Below are 25,855 nucleotides of genomic sequence, written 5' to 3'. Positions count from 1 at the left end.
TTACTCGTGCGCCCCCTATTGACATTTGTTACAATGGCAGCTGTGATATAGAATAGATTCTAAATAGGCGTATCCATAGTTATTCTAAAGCTTTTCTTTCTTTCTTTTTAGTGGGAAAAATTATCTAAGTTCATCTTGGTTACAGCGAGCAAAAAAAATGCAGCTAGTCCGTTAACATAAGCCAGCTGTTTTCCGTTAGGACACGGCTTCATTGTCTAGTTAGACAAACCGAATGAGCGCTCCAAAGGACACAAAAAATCCAAACGAAAATGTTTTTTCCCCCTAAATTTAAAAGAGCAATTTCCAAATGAAAGCACAACTTTATACTGCTGACCCGTTGATTTTTATATAGTAGTTATTTTATGTAACTCTATATATGCGCAAGTAGAAAGCGAGCGGGGGTATAGCTCAGTGGTAGAGCATTTGACTGCAGATCAAGAGGTCCCCGGTTCAAATCCGGGTGCCCCCTAATTTTTCCACATGGTTCGTTAAATCTTTAATTCATTAAACATTTCCCGTATTTGACTCGTAATAATAAATAGGTACACATTATAATGAATTCACCCAAATAAAAAAGGGTTCCCAGTTGAGTCTGGTTCCCCTCAAGGTTTCCTCAGATTGGCTTATCAGGGAATATTTCTACTGATTCTGTAAAGCTGTTTTGTGACAATTATCACTATTAAAAATGCTATCTTGATAAAACTGAATTAAATTAAATTTGTTTTACATTGATGACATAATATGAAAACAGTGTAGTTACACAAAAGAACTACAAATAAAACAGCAGACCAATAAATATACAGTAAGCGTTTGGAAGGATGAGAATAAATAAATATATAAATAAATAAAAAACACCCAGACTAAATACTACACATTAAGTACACAATAGTTGCACAAATACATGTATCAAGAATCGCTTGTAAGGAAGATAATGTGGCAGATTGCAGATGCTTAACATGGCTTTAAAAACAAATGGCAACAGCATGAGATCGCTTGGACAGGAACTGTAGTTTAGTCTTGACGTCTATGTCTGCTTTCCAGATGATTATTGGATAAACTAGTTGTGACTGAATTGTGACAATTTCTGTTTCACTACCCTTTCCAGTTAACTCAAGTGGAGCTGCCACACCAGACCATAATGCTTTTTCCACTATACAACAGTAAAGATACAGTAATGACAAAAACTTTTACTACCTCTTTAAAGGTTTACTTACCATTCTTAGTATTGATGGGGTTTTGTGTAATTTTTAAACTCGGTACGTATTAGTAAAAAAAAAAAGTAACAAGTGCATAGGCTGTAAATAAGTCATAAAAGATTACCTACCTGTGAATCCCATTGCTTGTAGTTAGTACAGGGTAACCTAGTCTTCTAGTCTGACAGTCTAGGGTCTCAGAATGAGAAAGTCTGAAATCCATTTGTGTTATTCAAATCTGGAATCTGATGGAAATCCAGTGCTAAAGTGACATGAAATCACCATATGGGTTTTTGTTGCATGGAGTTCACCTGATAAGGGGCCTCTTGTGCTTTAATGCATATCAGTTTTAGTTACTGGGGTTCACGCAGGCAGACTATCCCACAGTCATGATTAGCTGTATCAACTATAATGGCCTGCAGATGTTGCTGTTGGTTCATGCTGCGTAGTTAAAGTTTATAACATGTTATTATCATATAATAATCATTCTCCATCAAATGTATGAAGCAGTGTGAAAGAAAATATCCCATCAATTGCCAAATCAACACACCAAATTACATGGTTTTCAAAACATTATTTTTACTTTATTGGTTCACTAAAAGCACACTTTATATTCAAAATGAATTTTAATGACATTTTTACCTCAAACAATATACCAGTTTTGCCCATGTCATAATCAGAACTTTTTACCAAACATCTGACATGCAATTACAATTATAAATTGTAGCAATTAGTGCATATGAGTTATGTCAAAACTGTAATATGTTAGAAAGTAATGTAAAACCATTTCCCTGATTGGAACTGCATTCCATTTATATATTTTTCCCCTCATCATTCTTGGGTAATAAGATCTTTATTGTTCTTTTCAAAGGTGCATGTTAAAGAAGCTTGAAAATTTTCTAGACCTTTAACAGAGATGCCTGCAAGTCAGTTTTGCAGGTCAAAGTCACATCTGCAGTGCACATTCAATCTAAGTCAGAGGTCTCTCAACTGTAGGCTGAGTCATATCTCAAGTCCTAATTGATTAGTGTTTGTGCTTATGTTATTATCCAAAATAGAATTTAGTCTTGAGTCCATTTTTAGTCATGAGTCAGTCAATGTTTAACTGAAGTCCAACTAAAATCTAAGTACCTAACTTAATTCCCCATAGAATCATATAATTTTAATTATGACTAATTTAAATCATTTTATTTTATACTTCTTTTCACATTTTTTCTGTTGCAGAAACCAGACACGCCTCCAGCTGTAAAAGAGTAATTCAGCTATGTCCCTTTCCCTTAGAAACAGAAAAAATAAATTTTTCACAGAATGGCTTGGTTATGCTAGGGGGTGAATTTATTTGTCATTTAAGCTTGTCAGTGAATCATTGCAGTTCACCTCATAGGCAGTAGAAAGCTCTAACCGACACAAACTGCCTCCTTAAAAGCTCAATAAAATTTTTGTAGTTTATGTTTTTTATTCATCTATTCATAAGGGTGCTATGCTTGCAATATTGATATCTCAAACTTGATCCTAGGGCACAAATAATAAAAAACAAAAGTACAAAAAAATGATCACATGGTAACACTATTACTACTGAGATAATTCTTTTAAAGTGCAGTTCAGTCCTTGTGGCTAACTGAGTATTTTTTTTTCTCATTGAACATATAAAACACAAAACATTTTTTTTTTCTAAAAAAAAATGAAATTCTACAAAGTTGTATCATACTGTACAATAACTGCAGGACTCTTCATGGTTAATGCATGTGCCATTCTTCTCACCTTTTCCAAGAGCGTAGCTGGCACATTTGCCATTAACACTGCTTGTTCCTTGATAAAAGGAATAAACAAATAGAATAAGAGGCTTTCAGAAAAAACAGTCAAATCTATGGAGGCAGAGAAAGCTTGCAGGGTAACTATCCACAGATTCCGGTGTCCGTTCATGTGGCGGTTAACAGCTCCTCAGTGTCTTTTTTTTGAACTTTTACCAAAAAACAGAGATTAATTGGTTGTTCTGTGGAGGAAGTCCAGCCTCCTCAACACTCCTCCGCCTCAATAAAGCCATCCTTTTCATGAAACCCAAGTTCAACCTCAGCGTAGCTGGATTGGCAACCCTGATTGCGAAACTTCATGGACGGCCAATAGTTATTGGTTCGGCGCTACAAGCAAACAGAACAGTAATACTTTAATAAATGATTGATTAATTGACTGTATTTTTTTAAAATGTGAAACACAGTCATTAGATTTACCTGCATGAGGTAGAATGGTGGGGCGACAGTGGGGTGTGTGTTTATATAGTACACGGCCAACAGGGTCAAGAAGACGAGTAGGACCAGGGCTGCCACTACACCCGCAATAATTGCAGTGTGTTCTGGAGGTTCCTCCTCACCAGAAGAACCGTTCTGCACATCTAAAAAAGTCATGATAGGGAAAAAAGACCCAGAAGAACTTGATCTGTTAAAGCGTATGCTGATGAGTACTGTTCAGTGGATGGTGTAAATGTTCTTTGTCCATAGCTTTGAACTGCCAAAAGAGCACAAACGATAAAGCAGAACACATTTATAGTAGACAGCAAGTCTTTTGAAGCTTATGCGCACACACTGACCACTTAATTAGGAACACATGTCTCATTTATCCGTGGCAGGCCTAGGAGAAACCCACCAGTTTAATGAAGAAAACCATAGAGCCATAGATTGAGAGGGTAAGATATATTATAATGTTCACATCAAACATTATATTAAAAAGGGTTAACTGTGATTTTAGTTATATCAACCATAGGATGCCTGTTGGTGCAAAATAGGCTGGTTTGATTATTTCAGAAACTACTGCGCACCTGAAATTTTTATGCAAAATATTAAAATAAATTAAGGAGCATTTAAATTAAAAAATGACCCAACCACTTTTGTTCTACAAAGCCTTATTAACTAATTCTTTAGAAAGCCTAATGCACCGGCTGACTCACCATTATCATGGTTGTGAAAGAGAAGTTTGGTGTCGTCTGCAGGGACAGAATGTCGTGAGATGGCAGGACAAAGACGAAAGCAAAAACAGCACAAGAGCAGTTTTAGCAAAAGCGCCCATGCAAAATTAATTCAGCAGACATGGGATAAGCACCTTTACCATGTTAATGTACAACCTGTTTAATTTTATGCAGTCAGCAACTGCCAATAAATATAATGTACATAATATATTTTGTGCATAGTATATTTTATTATAATACTTACTGTACATATTTGTATGCATTAAATAAAGGTATATGTTTGTGGACAAGTAATTAAAGAGGGGCATTTGTGTAGCAGCCATTGACGTTAGTTAAAAACAAGTCAGTCTAAAAACTTCTAATATTTTGATAACAGTCAGGTCAGTCTGATCATTTCTATAATATAACATATGAATCAGCATGTTATGACCACACAAAGGGAACTGCTTTAAATAATCTGCATGGCATGTGTAAATGTGGTATATACTGTAAATGTGTGTGGGATGAGATAAGTTACCCTTGGTGACAGGGCTGCCTGGCCTAGCTGCAGGGGACGGTGTAGCAGCAGGAACGGGGGAGCTGAATGGACTCATCGAACTGTCTGCACCTCCCTGACTGTAATCTTCACATGTGCCCTCCTTCGCCTGGCATAAAAATTCCAAATCACAGACTGTCAGTCATTCTTCAGTTGCAGATGGAATGGCTTATTGGTATATATATTTTTAGAAACTAGGACATGAAAAAAGTCTGCTGCCCTGAAGATAATTTATTGACAATGTGATGACACAGGAGACTCCTTCTGTAATGAAGCTGAAAAATTCACCATATTATCAAATAAAGTTTTGAAAGTTTTTGGAAAATAAAATCCTTTGATCTGATACCCTGGTCATTCAGTACATTCAGGTCATCAACAGACACATGACGTTGCTGAGCCTGCACCTGACCAACTGAAGCAACCCCAGATTATAAAACTGCCCCCAGAGGCTTGTACAGTGGCCACTATGCATGAGAGGTTCACCATTTCTTACCCCGATGAACCCATCTGGCTGGAATAGAGTTAATCTGGACTCGTCGGATCACATGACCTTTTCCCACTGATCCCAAGTTCAATTTTTGTGCTCATTTTTTAAAGCTTTTTTAAATTAGCCCCATTAACAAGTGGCCTTCTCACGACCACACAGCTATTTAGTTCCAATTATGTGGTAATGCTCTTATTTTCACAGTTGAACATAGCTCATTCCTACTGAGTTAAGTTAAGCCTTTATTTGTAACATATACATTACAACACAGTGAAATTACTTCTTCGCATATCCCAGCGTAAATGGGGTCAGAGTGCAGGGTCAGCCTTGATACAGCGTCCTTGGAGCATAGGGTTAAGGGCTTTGCTCAAGGGACCTTTGGCAACCTGGTGGAGCTGGGGATCAAAACACCGATCTTCCGGTCAGTAACTCAGTGCCTATGCTGCAACTTTACCAAGCATTTAGGTCATCACCAGTTTAGAGTTTTATTCTGAGCACATTTCATCTGTGAAGTTGATTGTTCATTCGTTAATAAAGTTGTTGGACGGTTCTAAACCTACTTCCAGTAATTTAAATATTTTCTTTGCTTGTTGAAGGGTATTAATTTAACCCTTCTAAAATGACACCTTTAATAATGATTTAACTGGCATTATTGTATTGCTTTTATAGAAAATTCATCAATAAATTCTGACCAATTAGATTCGGAAATTTAGTTTAATGGTAAAATAAGCAGCATCAGCCTCACTTGTATGGAATGTAAAAAAAAAAAAAAAAAAAAAAGAACCCATTTATCATAATAATAATAATAATAATAATAATAATAATAATAATAAAGCAAAGTTGTTTAAGTATCCAGTCAGTCTTAAAGCATAAGTCAACACAGTTTCAGAATAATAAATGACGTGTACTCCTCAAATTCTTTTCATTTTAGTGATTGATTTTGCAATCAAGAAAAAAATAACAATTCACCTGTTTTCCTTCTGTAATCATGTGGAAATCTTTCGGAAATCACTAGGAAATTATTTCAAGAACAAGAAAAATGTATCCATCTGGGTGAGTGGAAATGTGGTGGTCAGGTATTTTGTACCTCGTCTGAGCAGCTGAATTCAAGCCATTCCTGTCTATTCCGGTCTATTCCATCTGAACACCTGAAAACACACAAAAACGAAGACCCAGACAGACAGAATTGTGTTAATAGATAGTTTATGGCCAACTAAACCTTTAAACAACTACACTTGAGGTTACCTCTGCAGGATGTTGCACCAGCCACAGCCTGTGGTGAGGTTGGAGTGGGTGCACTGGTCACAGTTGGTGTGTTGGAGGCACGCTGAAGCGCAGCAACATGGAGGGTTTGCAAAAAAAAAAAAACATTGCCATAACATAGCATAACAACATAACATAGACATCCCTATGGGTAAGAAGAATTAGATGTGCTCCATGATCTGTTTTTTTTTTCTCACTACATATATGATGGTGTTCAAGTCTAACCAGAACTTGTGATGAAATATCTGATGGAATGATGAAAACCAGACGATGTTTACAGAAGACTTCAACACCGTATGGTGGTAAAACTTTTATCTGCAGTAAAGCATTTGAATGGTGCAAACGTTTTTAAAGAAGGCCGTACTTTACATCCATGAATGTCTTGGATAGCTCAGCACGCACTGTGAACACTCAGCGAGTGTAACGCCTGATCCTTGTGAATCGGACTTGTCACCAACTTGCAGAAGAGACACATCTGTCTGTGGGAACTGTACACACATTATTCAAGAACACCACGTGCACATTGCAGGAACATGTCTGGGAGTTATCGCCTGAACAGTCCTGACCTCGCTCCAAGCCAGTCCCACCTGTTTGGGCCATTTAAGGGGTTCCTCGGAAGCCAGCATTTCAGACGTAAAGAGGCAGTCTGATCATGCTTCCAGCATACTGAGAAAACTCTCTAATTTGTTGGTATCCAAGCACTATTGAAACGCTGGGATAAGTGTCTTATTGTAGCAGAGAACAATACAGAGAAATAAAGATAATGATAATTCTCATGACTGTGCTCTGTTATTCTGCACCAACAGTCCCGGTTTGATTTAAACACCATCGTATACTTGTTTTTATATTAATAAAATATTTTTACAAACATAAAGCTAGCTGTAATTTTTAACATACAGTATTTTTATATTTAATTTTCTTACTCTTGGACCAAAATTACTCCGAAAATAGCATTTGATTTTAAAGTGTCGTGATTATGGAAACAATTATTTAAAAACTTTGGTGATAAAGTATCTAACTTTCCAATTGCAATGAGTTAAAAGCAATGCTGGTAGTGAACCACACACACTTACTGGGTAGCGGGCTGAACACAAATGCGGAGCGACTGACAATATCAGTGGTGTTGACTTCAACCCGATGATATTCATAGATTGTCCGCCTTTTCGATTCTGCTTATGTAAATAAAATACTTTTAGTGATATTGGGAATAACACTATACTCATGAGAATGAGGACATTTAAAAGATGCCCAAAGAGTTTCAGAAAGAACTAACCTGGGGATTGTGGGGAAGAAATATAGGCCATGAAGGCATCAGACAGACCAATCTTCACTGGGTGCTCAGTAGAGTTGATCTTTACCACTGGTAAAGGCACCTAATGACAGACAACATCCCAGAGGGTCTTTTCATTGTATGTGCAAAATCCTGTGTTAAGGTTTAAGTCATAACTTTGTAGCTAGGAATTGAAGAGTTAATCACTTGACATATTTACTAAAAATACAGCAGAAACAATTGTGCAACCACATAGCTTTCTGGCCATGCTACAGCATTAGAAGTGGGCTATGTGGAATAAGTAGAGCAACATCTTAAAAAGATCTGAGCAGGGGAAGGCCTAGACCTGGTTTTTCATCTTGGACTGAATCTGGAACATTGCAGGTTTATATTCAAGTTCAAGTTCCTGATTCACAGCCCTGATATCTTGCTGCCAAATGTTCTTACATGGCTTTCTCCTGTTCCTTGGCTCTTATCTTACTTCAGTCATTCTGACAGTGTCCCACAAAACTCACGTCTTTGTAGCCAAAAACAATGGTTCCATTGCGGTGAAGCGCGGCCTGGAAGGTAAAGGTTCCCTCTGCTTCCCTCCCCTGTAGCCTCACCTTATCCCACTGCACAACAAACACCTCTCCTAGAGAACCAGATGTCAAAGGTCAGGTTAGAGGTCAAAGCTCCCAGACTCGCATGATGTCTGGTTAACGTCACTCACCATTATCCAGGTAGCAGACTGTGGAGTTCCTGGAAAAACTCGGGTCAAAGTTGGCCATGAGAGGGGCGATGTACTGCGTGGCCGTCAGCATGCGATGTGTAATCTCTCCTGTGAAAATGAACCCTAGAGAAGAAGGATTTCAAAATCAGAAGCACAAATAAAAGGACTCACTTTTATATTTTGTATTATCTTCTACCAAAGATTCTTCTATTATATCCCACTGTGGTATGACTCAATTTCCTCTCAGTGATGTGAGAATAATTATGAAAGTTAATTAGTTGAGCAGATCTAGGATGCATGAGGCTGCAGCCAGGCAGAATCATGGTCACTTTTCTCATCAGTAAAAGATACGAGAGACCTAATCTTTAATTAATAAAGCCTTTTTCATTAGTGCTCCATTTTACAGATGCTAATTTAAGAAGCAGCAGACCATTAGAAAATTTCCTTAAAAGAAGTCCAGCTTCTTCAGACAAAATGAATTGACCTACTCTTTCTATACATAAAGATGATTTGACTCCTACACACGCATAGCCTAAGGACTTTTAGACTAGTGCTCTGGTTCTCGGACAAACCAATAGGACGGTGACCTGGTATATGGAAGAGAAGAGAAGCTACAAGTGTGTTCTACCTCCAGTTGCTATGGTGATTTGCCTCATATGATGTCCATAGAAGGGGAAGTCAAAGGAAAGAGCCACCCGCTGGATGGAGAGAGAGAGAGAAAGAGAGAGAGAGAGTAGGGGGGAGAAAGAAAAACAGGAAACATGGAAAAGATATGTTTAATAAAATGCTTAATAAAGGGATAATTTTAAAGGGAGACAATGTGTTTGCTTGGGCTTAAAACTGCACCTATGAATATTATATCACTTATAAGCCTATAAATGTTTTTTAGGTGCATATGTGTGTGTTTGTGTATTCGTGTGTATCAGTGCATGTTTCTTACAGCTGCCTGTCGGTGTGTGTTGGACAGGATGCCGTGCACTCTGACTTGACCCTCCTGGACTGAATTCAGGTCCACCCAAAGCTCCTGAGTTCGTTCGTCTCCAGGGCCAAAGCTACGCCAGGAGTAATACTTTTGAGAGTCCTCCTGAGAGCGGGAAGAAAGATGAGAAGAGGCAAAAATTAAACACAACAACATGGAAAATTACACCCTTAAAAGTGGGGTGTTGACCTGATGTGACATTTTCTGGCACTACGTTCGCATTGTGAAGTGTGACACACAATATTAACAAATTGTTCAGTTCTGACTGCTTAACAGAAAGTTTTACTCTTCTTGGATCATTTTCACTGCTGCATCAAAATAATAATAATAAAAAAAAAACATTATTTACTGTATAATGCATATTTAAATCAGCAAAAATTGCCAAAAAACATTAGGAATAAAATATCAAAAGATTTCAATACATTGAGATCACACTAATCTATATCTCTATATCAAGTAAATACAGTGTTTTTATTTCCAGCATGGATGGCAGCTCATTGCACATATTGTAAAGTTTTGGGATACTTGCGGTTAAATTTGTTTTTTAATGGGTTATTTGTTACAGCGTTTATTGTAATGAAGACATTTTATCTGTCACCACATTCTGAAGTAATCCTTTAGCGAAGTTAAAAAATTCTTTAAAAACTTAAAGACTCTAGGCAGAAATTATTTAAAAAAAGAAGAAGACAAGACAGCAAAGTTAATAGGCTAAGATAACATCTCACAAACCATAACACAATTTATTCATTAATATGACTGGAACAAATTCAGACCACAATTTCCATATATTATATAACACACCAACAAGAATTCTGCTCTGGGATTAATACAGCCTAAAGCCTAAAGTCACGATTACACAGCTTCTAACGAAACAAATGGTTTAAATCAGAGACGTGCCGGGAGGTCGTTAAAGACATGTGATGGAAGTTAGACTTTAAATTTATAACACAGTATGCTTAGTTCACTTGCCAAGAAGTGAAAAAAAGTGTGTGTGTGGTTCTAAACTGCAAGAACAACACACACACACACACACGCACACACAAATACAGTGTTTGTGTTAAAAGTATTTCAAGTCCAGCTCTCCACTGTTATTAATGTATTCTCTAGGTGAAGGTGACAGAGAGGGATGGAGACAGTACAGTGAAGAGGTACGAGTAACACCGAAAGTAGAGCAGTTAAAAGAAGACTTTTCTCGCGCACACACACACAACTGCAGCAGTGCTCCAGATAACAGCTCTCGACCCAGATTTTTTGATACGCACGCCCCAGAATGGCTTCTGTTTCTGGGGGAAGCCTTCAGCTCCAGAAGCTGCCATTTCCTCCTCTTCCTTCTGCACACTGCTCCTCCTTCGCTATGTGCTCATGACCAAGGATGTTCATTAATGTTTTTTTAAAGGCTGACCACGGTACCCGGGAAAACTGTAGACATGATAATCATGGAGTTTCTTATGTACGGACATTCTAAAAACATGCTAAGGCACATTAAATCATCTTACACATTAGAATCAGAATCAGAATCAGAACTCCAGCGCGCTTTAAAAAAACAACCCCTGCCTGCAGAGCTATTGGCAAATCTGGTCCGAATTTGGTTTGGAGAGTGGGAAGCGTAACGAAGTTCATGGAAATCATTCGTATTCAGTTAGAGATACAAAAAAGCACAGAGAAGCTCTTAAATAAGCCCACACATCCGAGGTTGCTGTGAGGTCTCTTTATTCTCTGCCTACTGGGATATTTAAGATCATCGACACATGCTTTCTCCTCCATTGCATTTAGCGATTTCTCTATGCAGAACAGAGGAAAAAGGACAAAAGCCTATTATCTATCATGCTGCACACAAATACTGTGGAAGTCTTCTGTAACTCTTCAATGCGAATAGGACCTAATCTGTAGCACTTGGGGATGAATGACGGCACGTCCACATGGTTCGGATACTGAGCGGTTGATGAAGCTTCATGCTGAGAAAGTACAAGAGCTGAGTAGATTAGTGCAGGTGGCACGTGTGAGGACATGCAGCACACCTGCAGCCTGAGCAACTTGATAAGCAACATCTGCAGAGGAAAGACTAAGGAGTCAGAGCAGAGGAGATGAAATGAGTCATAAAGCAAAGTGAAGAGAAGAGAAGAGGACAGAAGCGAACGCCAGGAGAGGGGACAAGGATAACGGAGAAAAGCAAAGAAAGGCAGATAGAAGAAAAGAGGTGAAGGCAAAGAAAAGGAGAAGAGAAGGGGAGAGACAAGAAGAAAGGATAAGAGATGAAGACAGAAGTGAACAGAGGAGAAAAGCGTAAAAGCAAAGAGAAGAGATAAAATGAAGATAGAGTAAGATAGAGATAGAGAAAGAGAGAGTAGAGGAAAGCCTAATATGAGAGAAGAGTAAAAGAAAAGAAATTAAGACAGAGTAAAGGAAAAGAGAATAGAAAAGAGAAGAGTAAAAGAAAGTTGAAAAATGTAAAATGAAGACAAAGTAAATATGAAAAGAAAAAATGAAGGTAAAGGGGGAGAGAAAGGAAGAGAAGAAAGGAGAAATGAAGAGATAAGAAATAAAGAGTAGAAAAGAAAGAAGAAATGAAGAGAAGAAGAATGAAAAGAAGAAAGCATAAAGGAAAGAAGAAGAGAAGAGAATGACAGTAAAGGTAAAGAGAAGAGAAGAGAAAGTGTAAAGGAAAAGAGGCGAGAAGAGAATGACAGTAAAGGAGAAGAGATTAAGGCAGAGAAAAGTAGAAGAGAAGAGTAATAAACAGAAGATGAGCAAAGAGAAGAAAAGAGAGAGAGACTTAAGGAAAAGAGAAAAAAGGAGAAAGAAATCAGACTGTAAAGGAGAAGAGACGAGAACTCACTACCACTTTGGTCATGTTGTCAGGCAGTGTGTCGATGGCGAAGCCTCCTCCGTTTGTCTCCTGGCCTGTTCTGTTCTGTGTATTCCGGCTTGACTCCTGTTGATCTCTCCTGACTCTCAGTATGTCTGATTGTCCATGCAGTGAACCTGAGAACAACACAAACCATTTTAATCTTCACAGCTTAAACACACACACACACACACACAGCTGCACAGCTCCCAGTCTGTACTGAGAAACAACTTAGATCTTAAGCATAGCAGGAGTAGATTAATGTCATCGCTGCCCCTGAGAAGAGGTTCAGAGAGTGCTTTATGGTCAAGTTGATTTAGTTTACTCGGTTTACAATGTCTGGCATTAAACACGAACGCCAGATTTAGAACTAAAAGTATTTTGTTTTTGTAGCGCCACCAACACTGTTGGGTGGTTTTGTTTTACTTGCTGTGTGCATGTTGCGGATTGATGGAAATCTGGTGTGTTTCTGTATTTGACAGATTGGAGAGAGAAAGGGAAAAAGATGGAAATAAGACACTCATCTGCTCCAAAACAGCTTTAAACTCAGCAGAAGTGTGTAGTAAAAATCAGAAATAGTCTATACTCACATTATATCTTATTGCTCAATTATGTTCCTTTGTTGCTCAGATCTGATCTTTCTGCTTTAATGGTTTGCATTTGTGTTTGTAAGTGGCTGCTATCACTGTACAGACCTCTGCCCTGGAATAACCTGCTGGCACACAGTCTCCAAATCAATAATATGCATGAGTCACATGTGCCAGGAACAACAAAACTGTCACATATGTGAGATAATCCATCATCGCCATGGAAATAAAAAGCACAAACTAGCAGCACAAGTCTTCTCTGAAAAATGATTTGCTCTGGAGGGCGGCTGCAGCTCGTCATTTGTAATATGATTAAGATGAGAAGGCCAAAGAAGGCCAGATGCAAAGCCTTTGCTGTTGTTGCAACTTTGCAATTCAGAGCGTGCGTAGGTGTCAGAGACAAGCCAGGAGTGATGCAAACTGGTAAAAAGAAAAAAAATTAATCCTGATCAAACAGCCTCATTATGGTTGCACAAACACCTATCAGATATATCCATTATAATTCAAATGTTAACTGAGACAAACATGTCTTATGCATGTCTCTTTGACGTCTTTATCTTGTACTGATACTGATACGCCAGTAATCCTATCACGGCAATCCTGGTCAAGAGAGTAATAATCTCCCAGGTATACACACACATGATCATGCATCACCTACATGGCCTGCACTTTAGGTCTGCATTTTTTAAAGTAATTTTCAAAGTGAACTGAGAAACAGGACCTTAAAAAGTCACATTGCCAAGTCATTCTTTCCAGTAATGCGAAAGATATCGCAGGGCTTCACTAGAACAATTTCCAGATCTTATTCTCATGACACATCTGTAATCAAGGGCTGCTGTTCAATCTATCTCATTCTCTTCTTCTTTCCCTTTCATGTACGATACTTATCAAACCACCATCTCACTTTGAAGATAACAATACATCTTTTGTTTATTACAATGCCATTACAGGATTGTAAGAGTTGATGGGGAATGTAGTAGTACCAAGCATGCGTATGTGAGCAGATCAGACCAGGTTAGTGAAAGTGACCCAGTTAGCCATTGTCGAGAAAAATGATGAGCTTTGGCATGAACTTGCTGTGCCATATATCATAGTTCTATAAATTACAAACCGTTCAACTGTTGCTTGTGGTTAGCAGACTGAAATAAAAACAAGAGAAATGCTATCTAATTTGCACTTATGTTAAGCAGTGGTCAAGGCCTTTCACCAAGACTTTTCTGGTTTTGTAAATTAAATCAAATCTCCATGCTATGTTTGTCATAATTACAAGGTTGGAATACCAATTTGTGCACTTGTGCACATATTCACCAAAACACACATGTATGCATTCTGTTAAAGAGATCAGAGTCTGTCGTTTTATGCTGTGCTGTTTTTATTTGGCAAATGTGGCTTGGACTGGTTTTCCAGACCTGCATTATATGCATTTTTTCTTACAAGTGCTGCATGAAACAAAGAAATAAAACACAATTCCCATAGCATGTCCAGAAAAGCAACATACCAAAGAGAAACAAATAAGGAGAGAAAGCAAAATTGAAGTAGTAAAGAAGAAAATAAGGAATGTGCATGACCATGGAGCACTGATTCCCAACTCTTCAGAGAAAGTTTTACTACTTTAAAAAAGCAGCAAATATGAGTCAAAGGCCCAGGAGCATTATATCTTTTTTTAAGTAAAGATTGAGATGACTCAGCGTTGTTTATCTGGCATGCAGGAGAGAATGACTTGGCCAAACCACTGGGACCTTTTCTTTCAAACAGGCATAGATATTACATTGTATCATGGTCAAGCTGACAAGACACAGAAAGAAGATTTTCTCCTTTATTGTTTTTGGGGACATGCAACAAAAAAATAAAGGATACCCCAAATGAGAGAGGAAGGAAGTGCTAATGTCCATCACAGCAATCAAAAATAGCAGTAAGTGAAGTCTAAAATTCAATCTGTCTAAACAAATTACAGTCAAATAATGGACCTTTTGATTTAAACTGGTAAATATGAAACATGTACAACATTTACCAGTCATCATTTATAAAATACAAGAACTCAGTGACAAGCTGAACTGTTGTTCCTTGTTTGTTTTGATCCCACATTCTGTTTGCTGAGCTCATTGAACAGAACTTGTTTGAAGAAAATTCATGTGCATAATCTGTGATGGGTGGTGTGTTTTCATTTAGAATCTTAAGTATATTATTACTGTTTGATAACTGAAACCTCTGTGAAATGGGTACCCATATCTGGAGTCCAGCAAGAGTTAGATTAGCTTTGGAAAGCATTAAAAAAAACCCTCTACTATCTCTTTTAGATAAGATCTTGGCTAACACATGGCAAAATAAGCTCATGTGTCCCCTGTTTGTTTTAACCATCTTAAGATGTCTCTATGTGACTTAGCCGTAATTCACATGTGGCAAGTTAATTTGAATTGAGTGCATATGGTTTCACAATTCACAGAGCTTGCCAGACCAATAAGCAAGCCATCAAGTCCAAGAAATTCTCCGGGGATCTCCGCAATCAAATTATGTAGGGACACACAGTGCATCTCCAAAAAATGTGGAATATTGTAGATGTTTTGTTTTATAAGTTAATTTAAAAAGTGAAACTCTAGTATATTCTATTCATTACATACAAACTAAAATATTTCAATCCTCATTTTTGTTTTTATTTTAATTAAAAAGGCTTACAGCTCATGAAAATCAAAAATCTAATATCCCAAAATATTAGAATATTATGATCAACCAAAAGGATTTACAACACAGAAATATCCAAATTCACATCCAAAAAGTAGGTTTATTTATTTATGCACTTATGCACTCAGTATTTGGTCATGATGCCAAACATTCTCTATGAACTTTAGGTGAGTCAAGTTGGCTGGCCAAACAAGCGCAGAAATACCAGGGTCAGCAAACCAGTTAGTTGCAGTTTTGGCACTACGGACATTTGCTAAATCCTGCTGCAAAAGGAAATCAGCATCTACATAAACCTTGTCAGCAGACAGAAGCATGAAAATCTTCTGGTAGATGGCTGCATTGACTTTGGACTTGGTAAAAACACTACACCCTCCAATCATCACAGACAGTGCAAACTTCACAGTTGACTTTAGGCAAGTTGTATTCTGTGCCTCCCCACTCTTCCTCCAGACTCTGGGACCTTGATTTCCCAATTAAATGCAAGATTTAATTTAACCTAATAGTGTTTCAGGTTCAGCAGTGATAGTGACAATTGTAGCCCATTTCCTGAAGCCCATTTCTTTATGCACTGACTGCAGTCTCATTCCACTCATGTCAAACTCTACCAAGTTCTTGAAAAAGTTTTGCTTAAAAATCTTCTTGAGGCTGCTGTCATGCCTGTTGCTTGTGCACCTGTTCCTACCACTTTTTTCCCCTCCAGTCACCTTTCCATAAATATGCTTTGATACAACACTCTTTGTGATGATAAAGTATAGCTTTCTAGACAACTGTAAAGTTGTAGTTACATGTACTGCACTAGACCAAGAGATACACAATATTTATACTGTATGAATAATAATTTACTTGCACTTTATATTATCAGAATATATTCTGATATTTTTAGATACTGGATTTGATGAACTGGATTTTGAATTTCATGAGCTATAAGTCGTAATCATTAAAATTAGAACACAAAAGGCTTGAAATCTTTCCCATTACATGTACTGACTTTAGAATTTGACTTTTTGAATTAGATCCCAGTTAGATTTCAAATTAGATTTTGATTTTAGCTCTGAAATACCTAAAATTCTCCCAGGATAACAGTTGGCTCCTGAGAGCTATTTTACTGATAAAAAGAAATGCCTTCCTAGACCTGGCTGTGCAGCCGGACCCATTATCCAAGCTAGAAGGTCTTTGAACCTTCAGAGCCTGCCAGAAGACAGAATCTCAGAAATACTCCATCAGATTACTTCAAAACTATGTCTACAAATTTTAACATTTATACTGTCTATTAAAATTAATGTCTGTGAACTGAACTGTATATGGTTGAAATGACAATAAAAGCATACTTGATTTGACTTGGTGTAAAAATCTTTGGGGTGCCGTTTGATTTATCCTGGCAAAACACAAAATGCAAAATTCCAATTTTTTTGGGAATTCACCCAAATCACCAACAATATCTCAGTGACTTAAATACCAATGTCTTTTACAAAGAGTTTAAAAAAGAAAAGAATAAGTAACTCTATTAGAAGTGACATTGGAAAATTTACCATTAGATGGCTGCCATTTTTTTGTGTACTTTAACTCTTTGCAATGTTTACCCCCCTCACTAACTCCCTGTTTAATTTTCCTGTTTGTTTATAGTGTGAGAGTTGGTGGTTTAGAGAAGGATGCTACTGTTATCTGTTAACCATAAGAGAGGATGAGCACTCCTCATCCCCACCACAATCTACCTGCTAACTGGTGGAGCATAACGGTGGAGAATGCTTCATCTCTGCTGTTACAAGGTACAGTACAGGAAGTCTTTCCTGCCCATTAGACTCAATAATACTGCTCTGTGTCAGGATCATTATCTGAAATAACTATAAATAAGTTCATATACATTCTGTTTTCTTTGTACTGATATGATCATGTCTTTTTATTTTCTCTTTTATTAATATTTCAACTTGCTGGTGCATATTATATACAGTTATTTAAGTTCCCATCTGTATACAATCAGCATGGACGTACATGTCCATAGAAACAGTATATTTTTATTATTTTACACCATTTTTTACCTCATTAATGCACCTTAAATTGTATAGAAGATATCATATGGTTTTTCTTTTTTTAACTTAAACTTTTCTCATTGTGGTTTCTAAATTTCAACTTGGACTTACTATTCTTCTTTTCCTTGTCTTTTATTTTTTGAGCATCTGTGGACACGGTACTGTATTGTTACAATTTACCTTTGGGATTATTAAGGTACTCGTTCTATATGAGTCGGTATCAAAAAGTTTCAAGACTAGTTTTGCTACACAGCAACAAATTCCAGCAAAAGCTGCATGCAAAGTCATAAAAAGCACCAACTGTTAAGTTAGTGTCCCAAAAGACAGCGTTCTGTGTGCATCAGGTGCTACTGGCTAGCTGGCAACTGGGGCTATTCTGACCGCATGCGTTACCATGTATGCTAATTCATCACGGACAGCAAGTTAGAAAAAAAATGGATTTGAAATTCTGTGTGAAACTGGGCACATCTGTCATAGAGACGTTTGACATGATTTTGCAACAATTACAGTGATACTGCAACGAGTCATTTGAGGTGTTTAAAGCGGCATGACCGCTTCAAGAGCAAAAGAATATTACTGGAAGATGACGAGAGATCAGGAGGATCTTCAATGAGCTCAACCCCCCAAAAATGTCAAAACCATTCGGCAACTTGTGCATGATGATCATAAAAAAGCAATTCACAACATTGCTGCTATTGTCAGTGTGTCAGTCCAGGCAATCCTCAATCCCAGGTTGCTGACTCAGGAGCAGCATGTCGAAGTCTGCCAATAACTTCATCAGCATGTCATAACTGGTGACAAAACTTGGCTGTATGGGTATGGCCCTGAGATGGAGGAGTTGTCTTCACAGTGGAAAAGCCCATCATCTCTATGACCAAAAACGACTCAACCAATTGTATGTTTATTGTCTTTTTCGACATTGATGGGATTGTGCATTGAGAATTCGTCCCAGGGGCCAGACCATCAACAGTGAATTCTACTGACAGGACATAAGGCAAAAGTGACCGGATCTGTCGTGTGAATCTTTTTGATACCCGCTCGTGTAAGATTTGTAAAACTTTTTTCTTTTGGTAGTTCGTTTCATGTTTTGGTAGTTATTATTCTACAATCAGATTCTACAATCATAAATGCTTTTCCTAATAAAAAAGATGAAACTAAACAAATTGACAAAAAAAAAACAAAAAGACAGGACGACTGGTCAGAATTAGGGGACAGATGAATACAACATGAAAAGGTAGGGGGGTCATTGGATCTTTTCCTTAGAGGTCTTTAAAGAAAACCTGTTCCAAAGTGTACACAACCTCAGGCTGGGACATTGGTTCACATTTCACTCTGACTTAATGCATACAGCCACGACAGTGCTGAAGTGGCCTAGGAAAAAGTTACTGAATGTACTTGAATGGCCCAGCCAAAGCTTAGACTTACAGATCTGAAGATTGCAGTTTACAAACTCTACATCCAGTCTGATTGAGCTAAAGAGAATATACCAGAAAGAATTGAAAAACCTCCAAAATCTAAATTTTTGTTATAGAGTTTTTGAAAGAAAACAAAAAAAAAGCAAAAATCTCATAACATGTTTTTGCTTGTTATTATGGGTTACTGGGTGTAGATTTATGGTCTCAATAATTTTCACAGCCTCTCTAGGGCTGCACTCCTACAACCTTGTGTGTCCCAGGCGTGAGACAGATGAAGAGAGAAAAGAGAGAGAGAGAGAGAGAGAGAGAGAGAGAAAGAGAGAGAGATGGGATAGCGTGTCATTTGGGAGCTGGTTTTAATAATGAGCCTTGTTTGATTTCATAGCCGGAAAAGCTCGGCTATTTCTGCAGCCATGCGATGAAAGCCGTCTAATTAGGTCATTTAGACCACACTGCTGTGAGACTAACATACCTGAAAGAGACAAATTGGAAGAGCAAGGGAATTTTAAATGAATCCAAGCAGAGGATAAAGTTAAGGCTAAAAGACGAGTGATGAAGGTGTCATGAGAAGTTAACAGACAAAAAGGGAAAGGAGACAGAATGGTAAGAACAGAAACCAATGGAGCAGCCCCAAATCTACTCAATAAATTCAGGCAGAATGGCCATCACAGTGATTCCCCGCACAGCAGTCTTCTCTTGTCGGCCTGAGTATTCGATTTAGTTCACAATAGAGTAAAAATGTAACCATGATGTATTTCCCATCAGCCTCCAGCATAAATGCTAGACAAAAATATTGATAGGTTAATTGGCATTAATGTGCAACCTGCTCATTATATCAGAATGACAGCTTTAGAGAGTTCCCAGTGCCGAGCTTCTTCACATGTTTAAAAGCAAATATTAACTCAGTGATAAAATACACACAGGAGGAAAGGAGAAAATAGGGCATGTTCAGATGATATTGTACAGACTCACCAACAGATACACACTCTCTCTTTCTGTGTGTGTGTCTCTCTCTCTCTCTCTCTCTCTCTCACCACACACACACCACACACACACACAGAGCAATCCTCTACAGTCTTAGTTCCATCAAATCCTAATTGAATCAAATCAGCAAGGATTACTGCACTTTATTCTCTTGCCCGGAGACCCTCTTTGTTTTACAAAAAAAGAATAATTACAAATTTCCTGTGGGGATTTTGGTTGCTTTTAGTCTATTTTGCAGTATTTGTTCTGGCCGCTTTAACTTTGCTGTGGCTGCCCATGGGCAGCCATTTTTTTGTTCGGATCCTTAGAAGATTTAAGTTACTTTTAATAGATCATGGGTTATTGTCTTTGCAACAAAGCTCTTGACCAGAAAGGATGAGGTAGAGAGAAAGAGAACTAATTGGGAACTAGATTTAAGACATCAAAGATTAAAATCACTTCAAATGCGCTATTGTTGTCTACATGAATAATATATGCAGGGACAGTAGGTACTGCAGGACTGTACTCCAGTTTATAAAAAGTAATAAAAAAAATAACAATTTCATTCCACTGAAGTAAATTCTTCAGTGGGAGTGGATTTTTTTTTATGGCTAGAGCTATCTCTTTGTTTTTTATTTAAACTACTTAAAATTCTTTAGTATTTTGAGTGTGCATATAAATTTGTTCTGACATTCTGAACCAAATTTATTAAACCTTATTATTCATGATCGATGGCAATGAAAATGTTAATAAAAGGTAAGGAAAGCAGCAAGACATCATAAAATACTAATAATAGTAAGATATAGGAAAAAGTATGTACATCAAGATGCACAAAGAATTGTTTACATTATTTTTGTGTGTTATGTTTAAAGAATTCAGTTTCTATATTAGAAATGTAAAGTCTTCATTAAACTGATGCCTCACAATGATAGATTAGTCTGGCTGTTCCCTTTAGGTTTATTAGGTCACCAAAAACATCTCAGAGCCAGTCGTTTGAGTTATAAGCTCCACATGTGAGATTTGTAGCTCGCAAAAAGGAGGGCCTCCACTGCATATAGGAGGAAAGATCCCAATTTGGTTTTCAGTTGTAGACTGTAACCATAGTACCCAATCCCAAACACATTTAGCTGTGCTGATAAGAGAAAAGACAGCAAAGAGCTAAAGGATTGAGAGAGATCATGGGTGCATGGCTGACAATAGTGGTTTGAATTCAAAGCAGATGAGCTACATGTCATCAGAACCTTTCCAGTGAAAAGTATGTGCTAAAATAGAAACAGGTGCTCAGTGTCATTCCTGCATCACAAGACTGGATTCACATTCCAGTGAATGTGAACCAAGCAACACAATTCCATGATGGTCACCACTATACTGTTGTGTCAATTAACAAGCAAGAACCACTAACTGAGACCACTAGCTGGTCTCTGTCTCTTAATTAACTGTTATCCTGTACCCTTCCAGTGAATGGGAAGGAATTTGGGGTATGTATACACATCAAGGTATGGTGGCTCAGTAGGTGCCTTGCCAGCCATACGGAAGGCCCGGGTTCAATTCCCAGCCACTGGACGTAGTGCTGGTCCCAAACCCGAATAAATGGGAGGGTTGCGTCAGGAAGGGCATCCGGCATAAAACCTGTGCCAAGTCGTTGTGCGGTCTGGGTATTCCGCTGTGGCGACCCCTTGCCGGGAGCAGCGAAAGACCAACAACAACATACACAGCAAGGTATAAGGGAAATTCCATGATTTATGCGAATTTACCCTCTAATATATGAGATACTTGAGAAGTGAAACAGTGATGAGAACTAAGAGTTGAAAGAAATAGAAAACAACAACTGAGAATGAAAACCAGGAACTGAGAACTGACTACAGAACTGAAAATAGAGAACTAGATTTGTGCAATTTAATCAATCTTTTGCTGGTCACGTCAATTAACTCAATTGATGGATCGGTTTTTGATTCAGAATCGATTCACACTTCTTAAATGATCTAGGTTTTTTAAATTAATTTTTATAAAAATGTTAAATAATCTGAAATTAATGAATTAAATGAGTTTCTTGTACTTCTTTTGAGTTTGCGCAGTTGATAAAAAAATATCGTTTTAAACAAAAAAAAAAACAGTTAAACAGCATTTTAATGTTATTTAAGCCATTAGGAAATATAGCACATCAGACAGTTAAAATTAGTGCTAATAAATCAAATGGAATCGAAAAACACATTTTATTGAATTGAATTAAATTGATGGTCTATAAAGGATGCACAGCTCTACTGAGAACTGAGAACGGGACCAGAACAGAGAAAACTGAGAATGAGAACACAGACAGAAGAGAGGCAGAACTGAGAATTGAATAAATAAATAAATAAATAAATAAATAAATAAATGAAAACCCCAGAATGTGAACTCATACAGAACTGAGAATTTAGATCGAAAATGCTAGCTGTTATAGCCTACAGCATGTAGATTTCTGTTTTACATTGTCCCAAAGACAGACGGACAGCAGACTCCCCAGCCCATAAAACAGCTGAAGAAAATTCTCCTCATAATAAAAGCTAGCAGTGCTTTCACTTCAACCAAAGCAGGCAGTTAAATTAAAGAACAGGATGTGCTCCCAAAGGAAATTGTTATCCAAACATCAACATCTCACTTAGGGCGGAATCACCTTTGCACACCCCGAGTGTGCTGTCATGTGTGCAGAACGTGATGCATAAATGGGTCAGGACAGATGGGACAGACGGGACATATAAGTCCAGGGGTAAAAGTGGGTCGTAAAGAACTTGCTTTAAAACCCAGTTAACATTCTCTTGATGATTTTTACCAATAAGTAGATCTTTACAGTTCTGCAACTGCTTCAAAAAACATTAACTATGCCACATACAGTAGAGTATATGAGCACGCACACACAGGCGCTCTGCTCTGTGCCTTATGGGCTCTGTGAGGGTGCAGCATTAGAAGAGAGAAGCACAGGAGGGACAGGGGCCAGAGAAAGTGGAGCAGTGAGGAGAAGAATCAGGACTGCTAAAAATACAGCATCTCCAAGGAGGACAAAAATACACACGCCCACACACACCCACCCACACAAACACGCACAGGGTGGGTGCCACTGAAACGAGAGCAAGAGCATATGTTAATAAAAATAATAAAATGTCCATGTCCAAATGTTACTGGCTTCAGTTAGAACACCAATAAAAGAATAAACAACAGAGGGCACGTTGGGCAATGAGGAAAAATTACGACAACCTCAACAATAAAGGGCATTGGGGTGTTTAAAGGTGAAATCTACAGTTGCAAAATTGGGGGTAGAAAACTGAAAGTATGCATTAAACTAATTATGTTCTAACATTTACTTATTCAGCATTGTATTTCTCTTATTCAAAAACACGGGACGTTTTATAACACAGCTGTAAGATTTACTTCCATCATCAGGTTTGTGTCACAGACGTGTATCTAAGTGCGTATTAGAGTAGGTGTAGTTTCACAAACACACACACACACACACACACACACACACACACACACTTGGCTTTATGTGGTATGTGCGCTGAAGTGAGGAACCAGGCCAGTACAGAAAGAACTAGACACAAGCAGATGTAGCCCAAGTTTCAGCCTGTGTGTTGTCCATTTCCTCTGAGTCATAAGGATCCTCGGGGCGAAAACACACAAGTTTACACAAGCATCAAAACCGAGTCTTGCAGTGAAATGAAACAGATACACACTGCACACAAAGCAGAACGTTCAAATCTGACAGCACACACTCACCCCCTGCCCCCCAAAAAATTTAAATAAGAGAAGCACACCATAATCCGAGTTGTCATTTCCCCCCCAATTACCAGTTTCATACTTTATTAATATGCACTGTACTTCTGCACATAGTCTAGCACAAGTCTGCCACCTGTGTGTGTATGTGTGTGTGTCTGTATGTGTGTGTGTGTGTGTGTTTATGCAGATGTTCTTACCTGACAGCTCTTGACTCCAGACTCTGGCAAGCTCTGCCTGGGACAGACAGATGAGCAGCACAGCGCACAGACCCATGGCCAGCTTTCTCTCTGTCCTTTACTCCTTTACTCCTCTCCACTTCTTCCTCCTCCTCTCCTCTTCTTCCTCCTCCTCTCCTCTCTTCTCCCTCCTCAGCTCCTTCTGTATCACCTTGCTCTCCTTTCCTGTGTACACTTTGAAAAAGCTCTCTTACTTACTCCACTATATTTTCTGTCTCTTCCCTCCCTCTGCTCTCCCCCCGCTCTCACTGTTTTCCACTTAAGAAGGAAAAAAAAAAGAAAAGAAAAGATATTATTGCCTTCCTCTTTCACTCTGCCGATGTGCTTTCTTTCACTGAGTTCTCGGATGTTGTAGTCATGGTAATGCGAGAGTTCAAGGCGGGACGGGTTGAGAAAAAGTGTTCTCCACCTCCCTATTCTTTCTCTCGTGATGTGTGTGTGTCTCTCTCTCTCTCTGCCCACTTTTGACTACCCCACTTACAAATATTTATATATTTCTGCTTTACTCTTTCTTTCCAAACAAGAATCTGTGAAGGTGGAGCTGGATCTAGTGCCACCTAGTGGAAATTACATCCCATAGGTAGACACACATTTTTGTTTAGTGACTTGTTATATTTACTGTACATACTGTACATATACGTTATGTATGTAATTACCTGTATGACATGACATATGTATGGCTGTCTTAAATTTAATCCTAAAACTATTTTTAACTGCAGCAGCCACAAGGGGTAGTGGTTGCGCTACAGGCAATTTACCACTGTTGGGCCCTTGAGCAAGGCCCTTAACCCTGTCTGCTCCAGGGGTTCTACATAATGGCTAACCTCAACCTCCTAAGCGACAAAAAAGGCTTAACTAATTTATTTTCTAGTTTTCTAGTTTTAAAGGATAAAAAGGACCATTTCGCTTTAGGTAAAACCCTTTAATCAAACTCATCATCCATGCAACCCTGTGTGTGTTCCCATGAACTCAAGCATGTTACATAGAGGCCTTAAAAACTTTTCATTTAGACATGCTCTCCAACAAATGAATAAACTCTTCCCTTGAGCCTACATGTATAACAGCACAAAAAAATGACCAATGCTAATATTTTTGCACCCTCTCCCTGACCCATAGCCCGTCACTATGGTGAGAACGGTACAACAGTTATGCAGAATGAGAATATCAAGTGGAGCAACTCGAAAGGATCTCACACAGCTGCCGAGCACCATGAAGTGCCAATACTCCCACAGAGAGATTAGCTTTCCAAAATCAAACCCATGAGGACACACACACACACACACACACACACACACACACACACACACACACACACATGCCAAGTCTTTCAGAAGCACACACTCTCACAGCTTGTTTTCCCACCATTCATGTCAGGGTGACTGAACAAGGCCCTACGGAAAAAGAAAACCGGTTTCCTGTCATGGTTCTGCTAATACCTCGAAGCGCACAGTGAATCCAATTTACAGGAAATGCCAAAGCATGGGATAAAAACAATACACCCCAGAAAACAGATCCTTAATGAAACAGTGACGGAGTGGAAATGGACCTAATCCCTGTTTCCTACACGTTTTGCAGTCAGGAATATCGTGATGGCACGCATCTCTAGCTACTTTCAAACTCTGACACTTCTTAAAAGAAACTTCTGTCATGCTGATCTACATGAGACAATTTCTGCTCAAAATTGGCATGTTCGAGTCTGAGGTTATGCAATGTTGGTGGTTTGTTCTTCCAGTTACAGCACAGATGTAGCGTATGGGATTAGTTATAAGGGCATTTATGAGTGTAAATAAACCGATTAAACAGTACGAACACTTCTGTTTTGAATCCATGACCAGTATTCATTCAACCACAACCTGTACAAACAGCAAACACGCATATTTAACAAGAACATCTAAAGCAAATAAACTACACTTTAAATCATGACATTTCTCTTACAAGTATTTCTGCTTTTGGCAAAC

At 38.2% G+C, this 25,855-nt stretch overlaps 1 protein-coding gene and 1 non-coding gene across 4 annotated transcripts; one reads left to right on the top strand and one right to left on the bottom strand.

Moving 5' to 3' along the window:
* The first annotated feature begins 397 nt into the window (after positions 1-397).
* trnac-gca (transfer RNA cysteine (anticodon GCA)) lies at positions 398-469 on the top strand. The gene has a single exon. It is a non-coding gene; the product is annotated as a tRNA-Cys (tRNA).
* A 1,286-nt stretch (positions 470-1,755) lies between these two features.
* plxdc1 (plexin domain containing 1) lies at positions 1,756-24,284 on the bottom strand. 3 transcript variants are annotated; one of them, XM_053512184.1, is made up of 14 exons: positions 23,859-24,284; positions 12,235-12,377; positions 9,357-9,500; positions 9,045-9,114; positions 8,417-8,539; positions 8,220-8,338; positions 7,708-7,807; positions 7,508-7,603; positions 6,417-6,498; positions 6,259-6,319; positions 4,670-4,796; positions 4,135-4,170; positions 3,422-3,582; positions 1,756-3,331 (listed from the first exon to the last, which is right to left on the bottom strand). In XM_053512184.1, the coding sequence occupies exons 1-14, from the start codon at positions 23,932-23,934 to the stop codon at positions 3,209-3,211; spliced, it is 1,461 nt and encodes a 486-aa protein (XP_053368159.1). In that variant the 5' UTR covers positions 23,935-24,284; the 3' UTR covers positions 1,756-3,208. The 3 variants fall into 3 exon arrangements, with proteins under 3 accessions (XP_053368159.1, XP_053368158.1, XP_053368160.1); XM_053512183.1 differs by having other exon boundaries at positions 12,232-12,377; positions 23,859-24,281; XM_053512185.1 differs by lacking the exon at positions 4,135-4,170 and having other exon boundaries at positions 12,232-12,377; positions 23,859-24,279.
* Positions 24,285-25,855: the final 1,571 nt, after the last annotated feature.

The sequence above is a fragment of the Clarias gariepinus genome, chromosome 14 (assembly GCF_024256425.1).
Source record: "Clarias gariepinus isolate MV-2021 ecotype Netherlands chromosome 14, CGAR_prim_01v2, whole genome shotgun sequence".
NCBI classification, from domain to species: Eukaryota; Metazoa; Chordata; class Actinopteri; order Siluriformes; family Clariidae; genus Clarias; species Clarias gariepinus.
The sequence above is the reverse complement of the archived record's forward strand: the minus strand, read 5'-3'. Positions and strand labels throughout refer to the sequence as shown.

Excerpts from the sequence above, each read along its gene's own strand:
- plxdc1 (XM_053512183.1), bottom strand. The coding sequence starts at position 23,934 with ATGGGTCTGTGCGCTGTGCTGCTCATCTGTCTGTCCCAGGCAGAGCTT. Across the intron at positions 6,499-7,507 it reads TGTGTTCAGCCCGCTACCCA|CGTGCCTCCAACACACCAAC; the intron begins GTAAGTGTGTGT and ends GCTGCGCTTCAG. Across the intron at positions 4,171-4,669 it reads AGGCAGCCCTGTCACCAAGG|ACGACACCAAACTTCTCTTT; the intron begins GTAACTTATCTC and ends CTGTCCCTGCAG.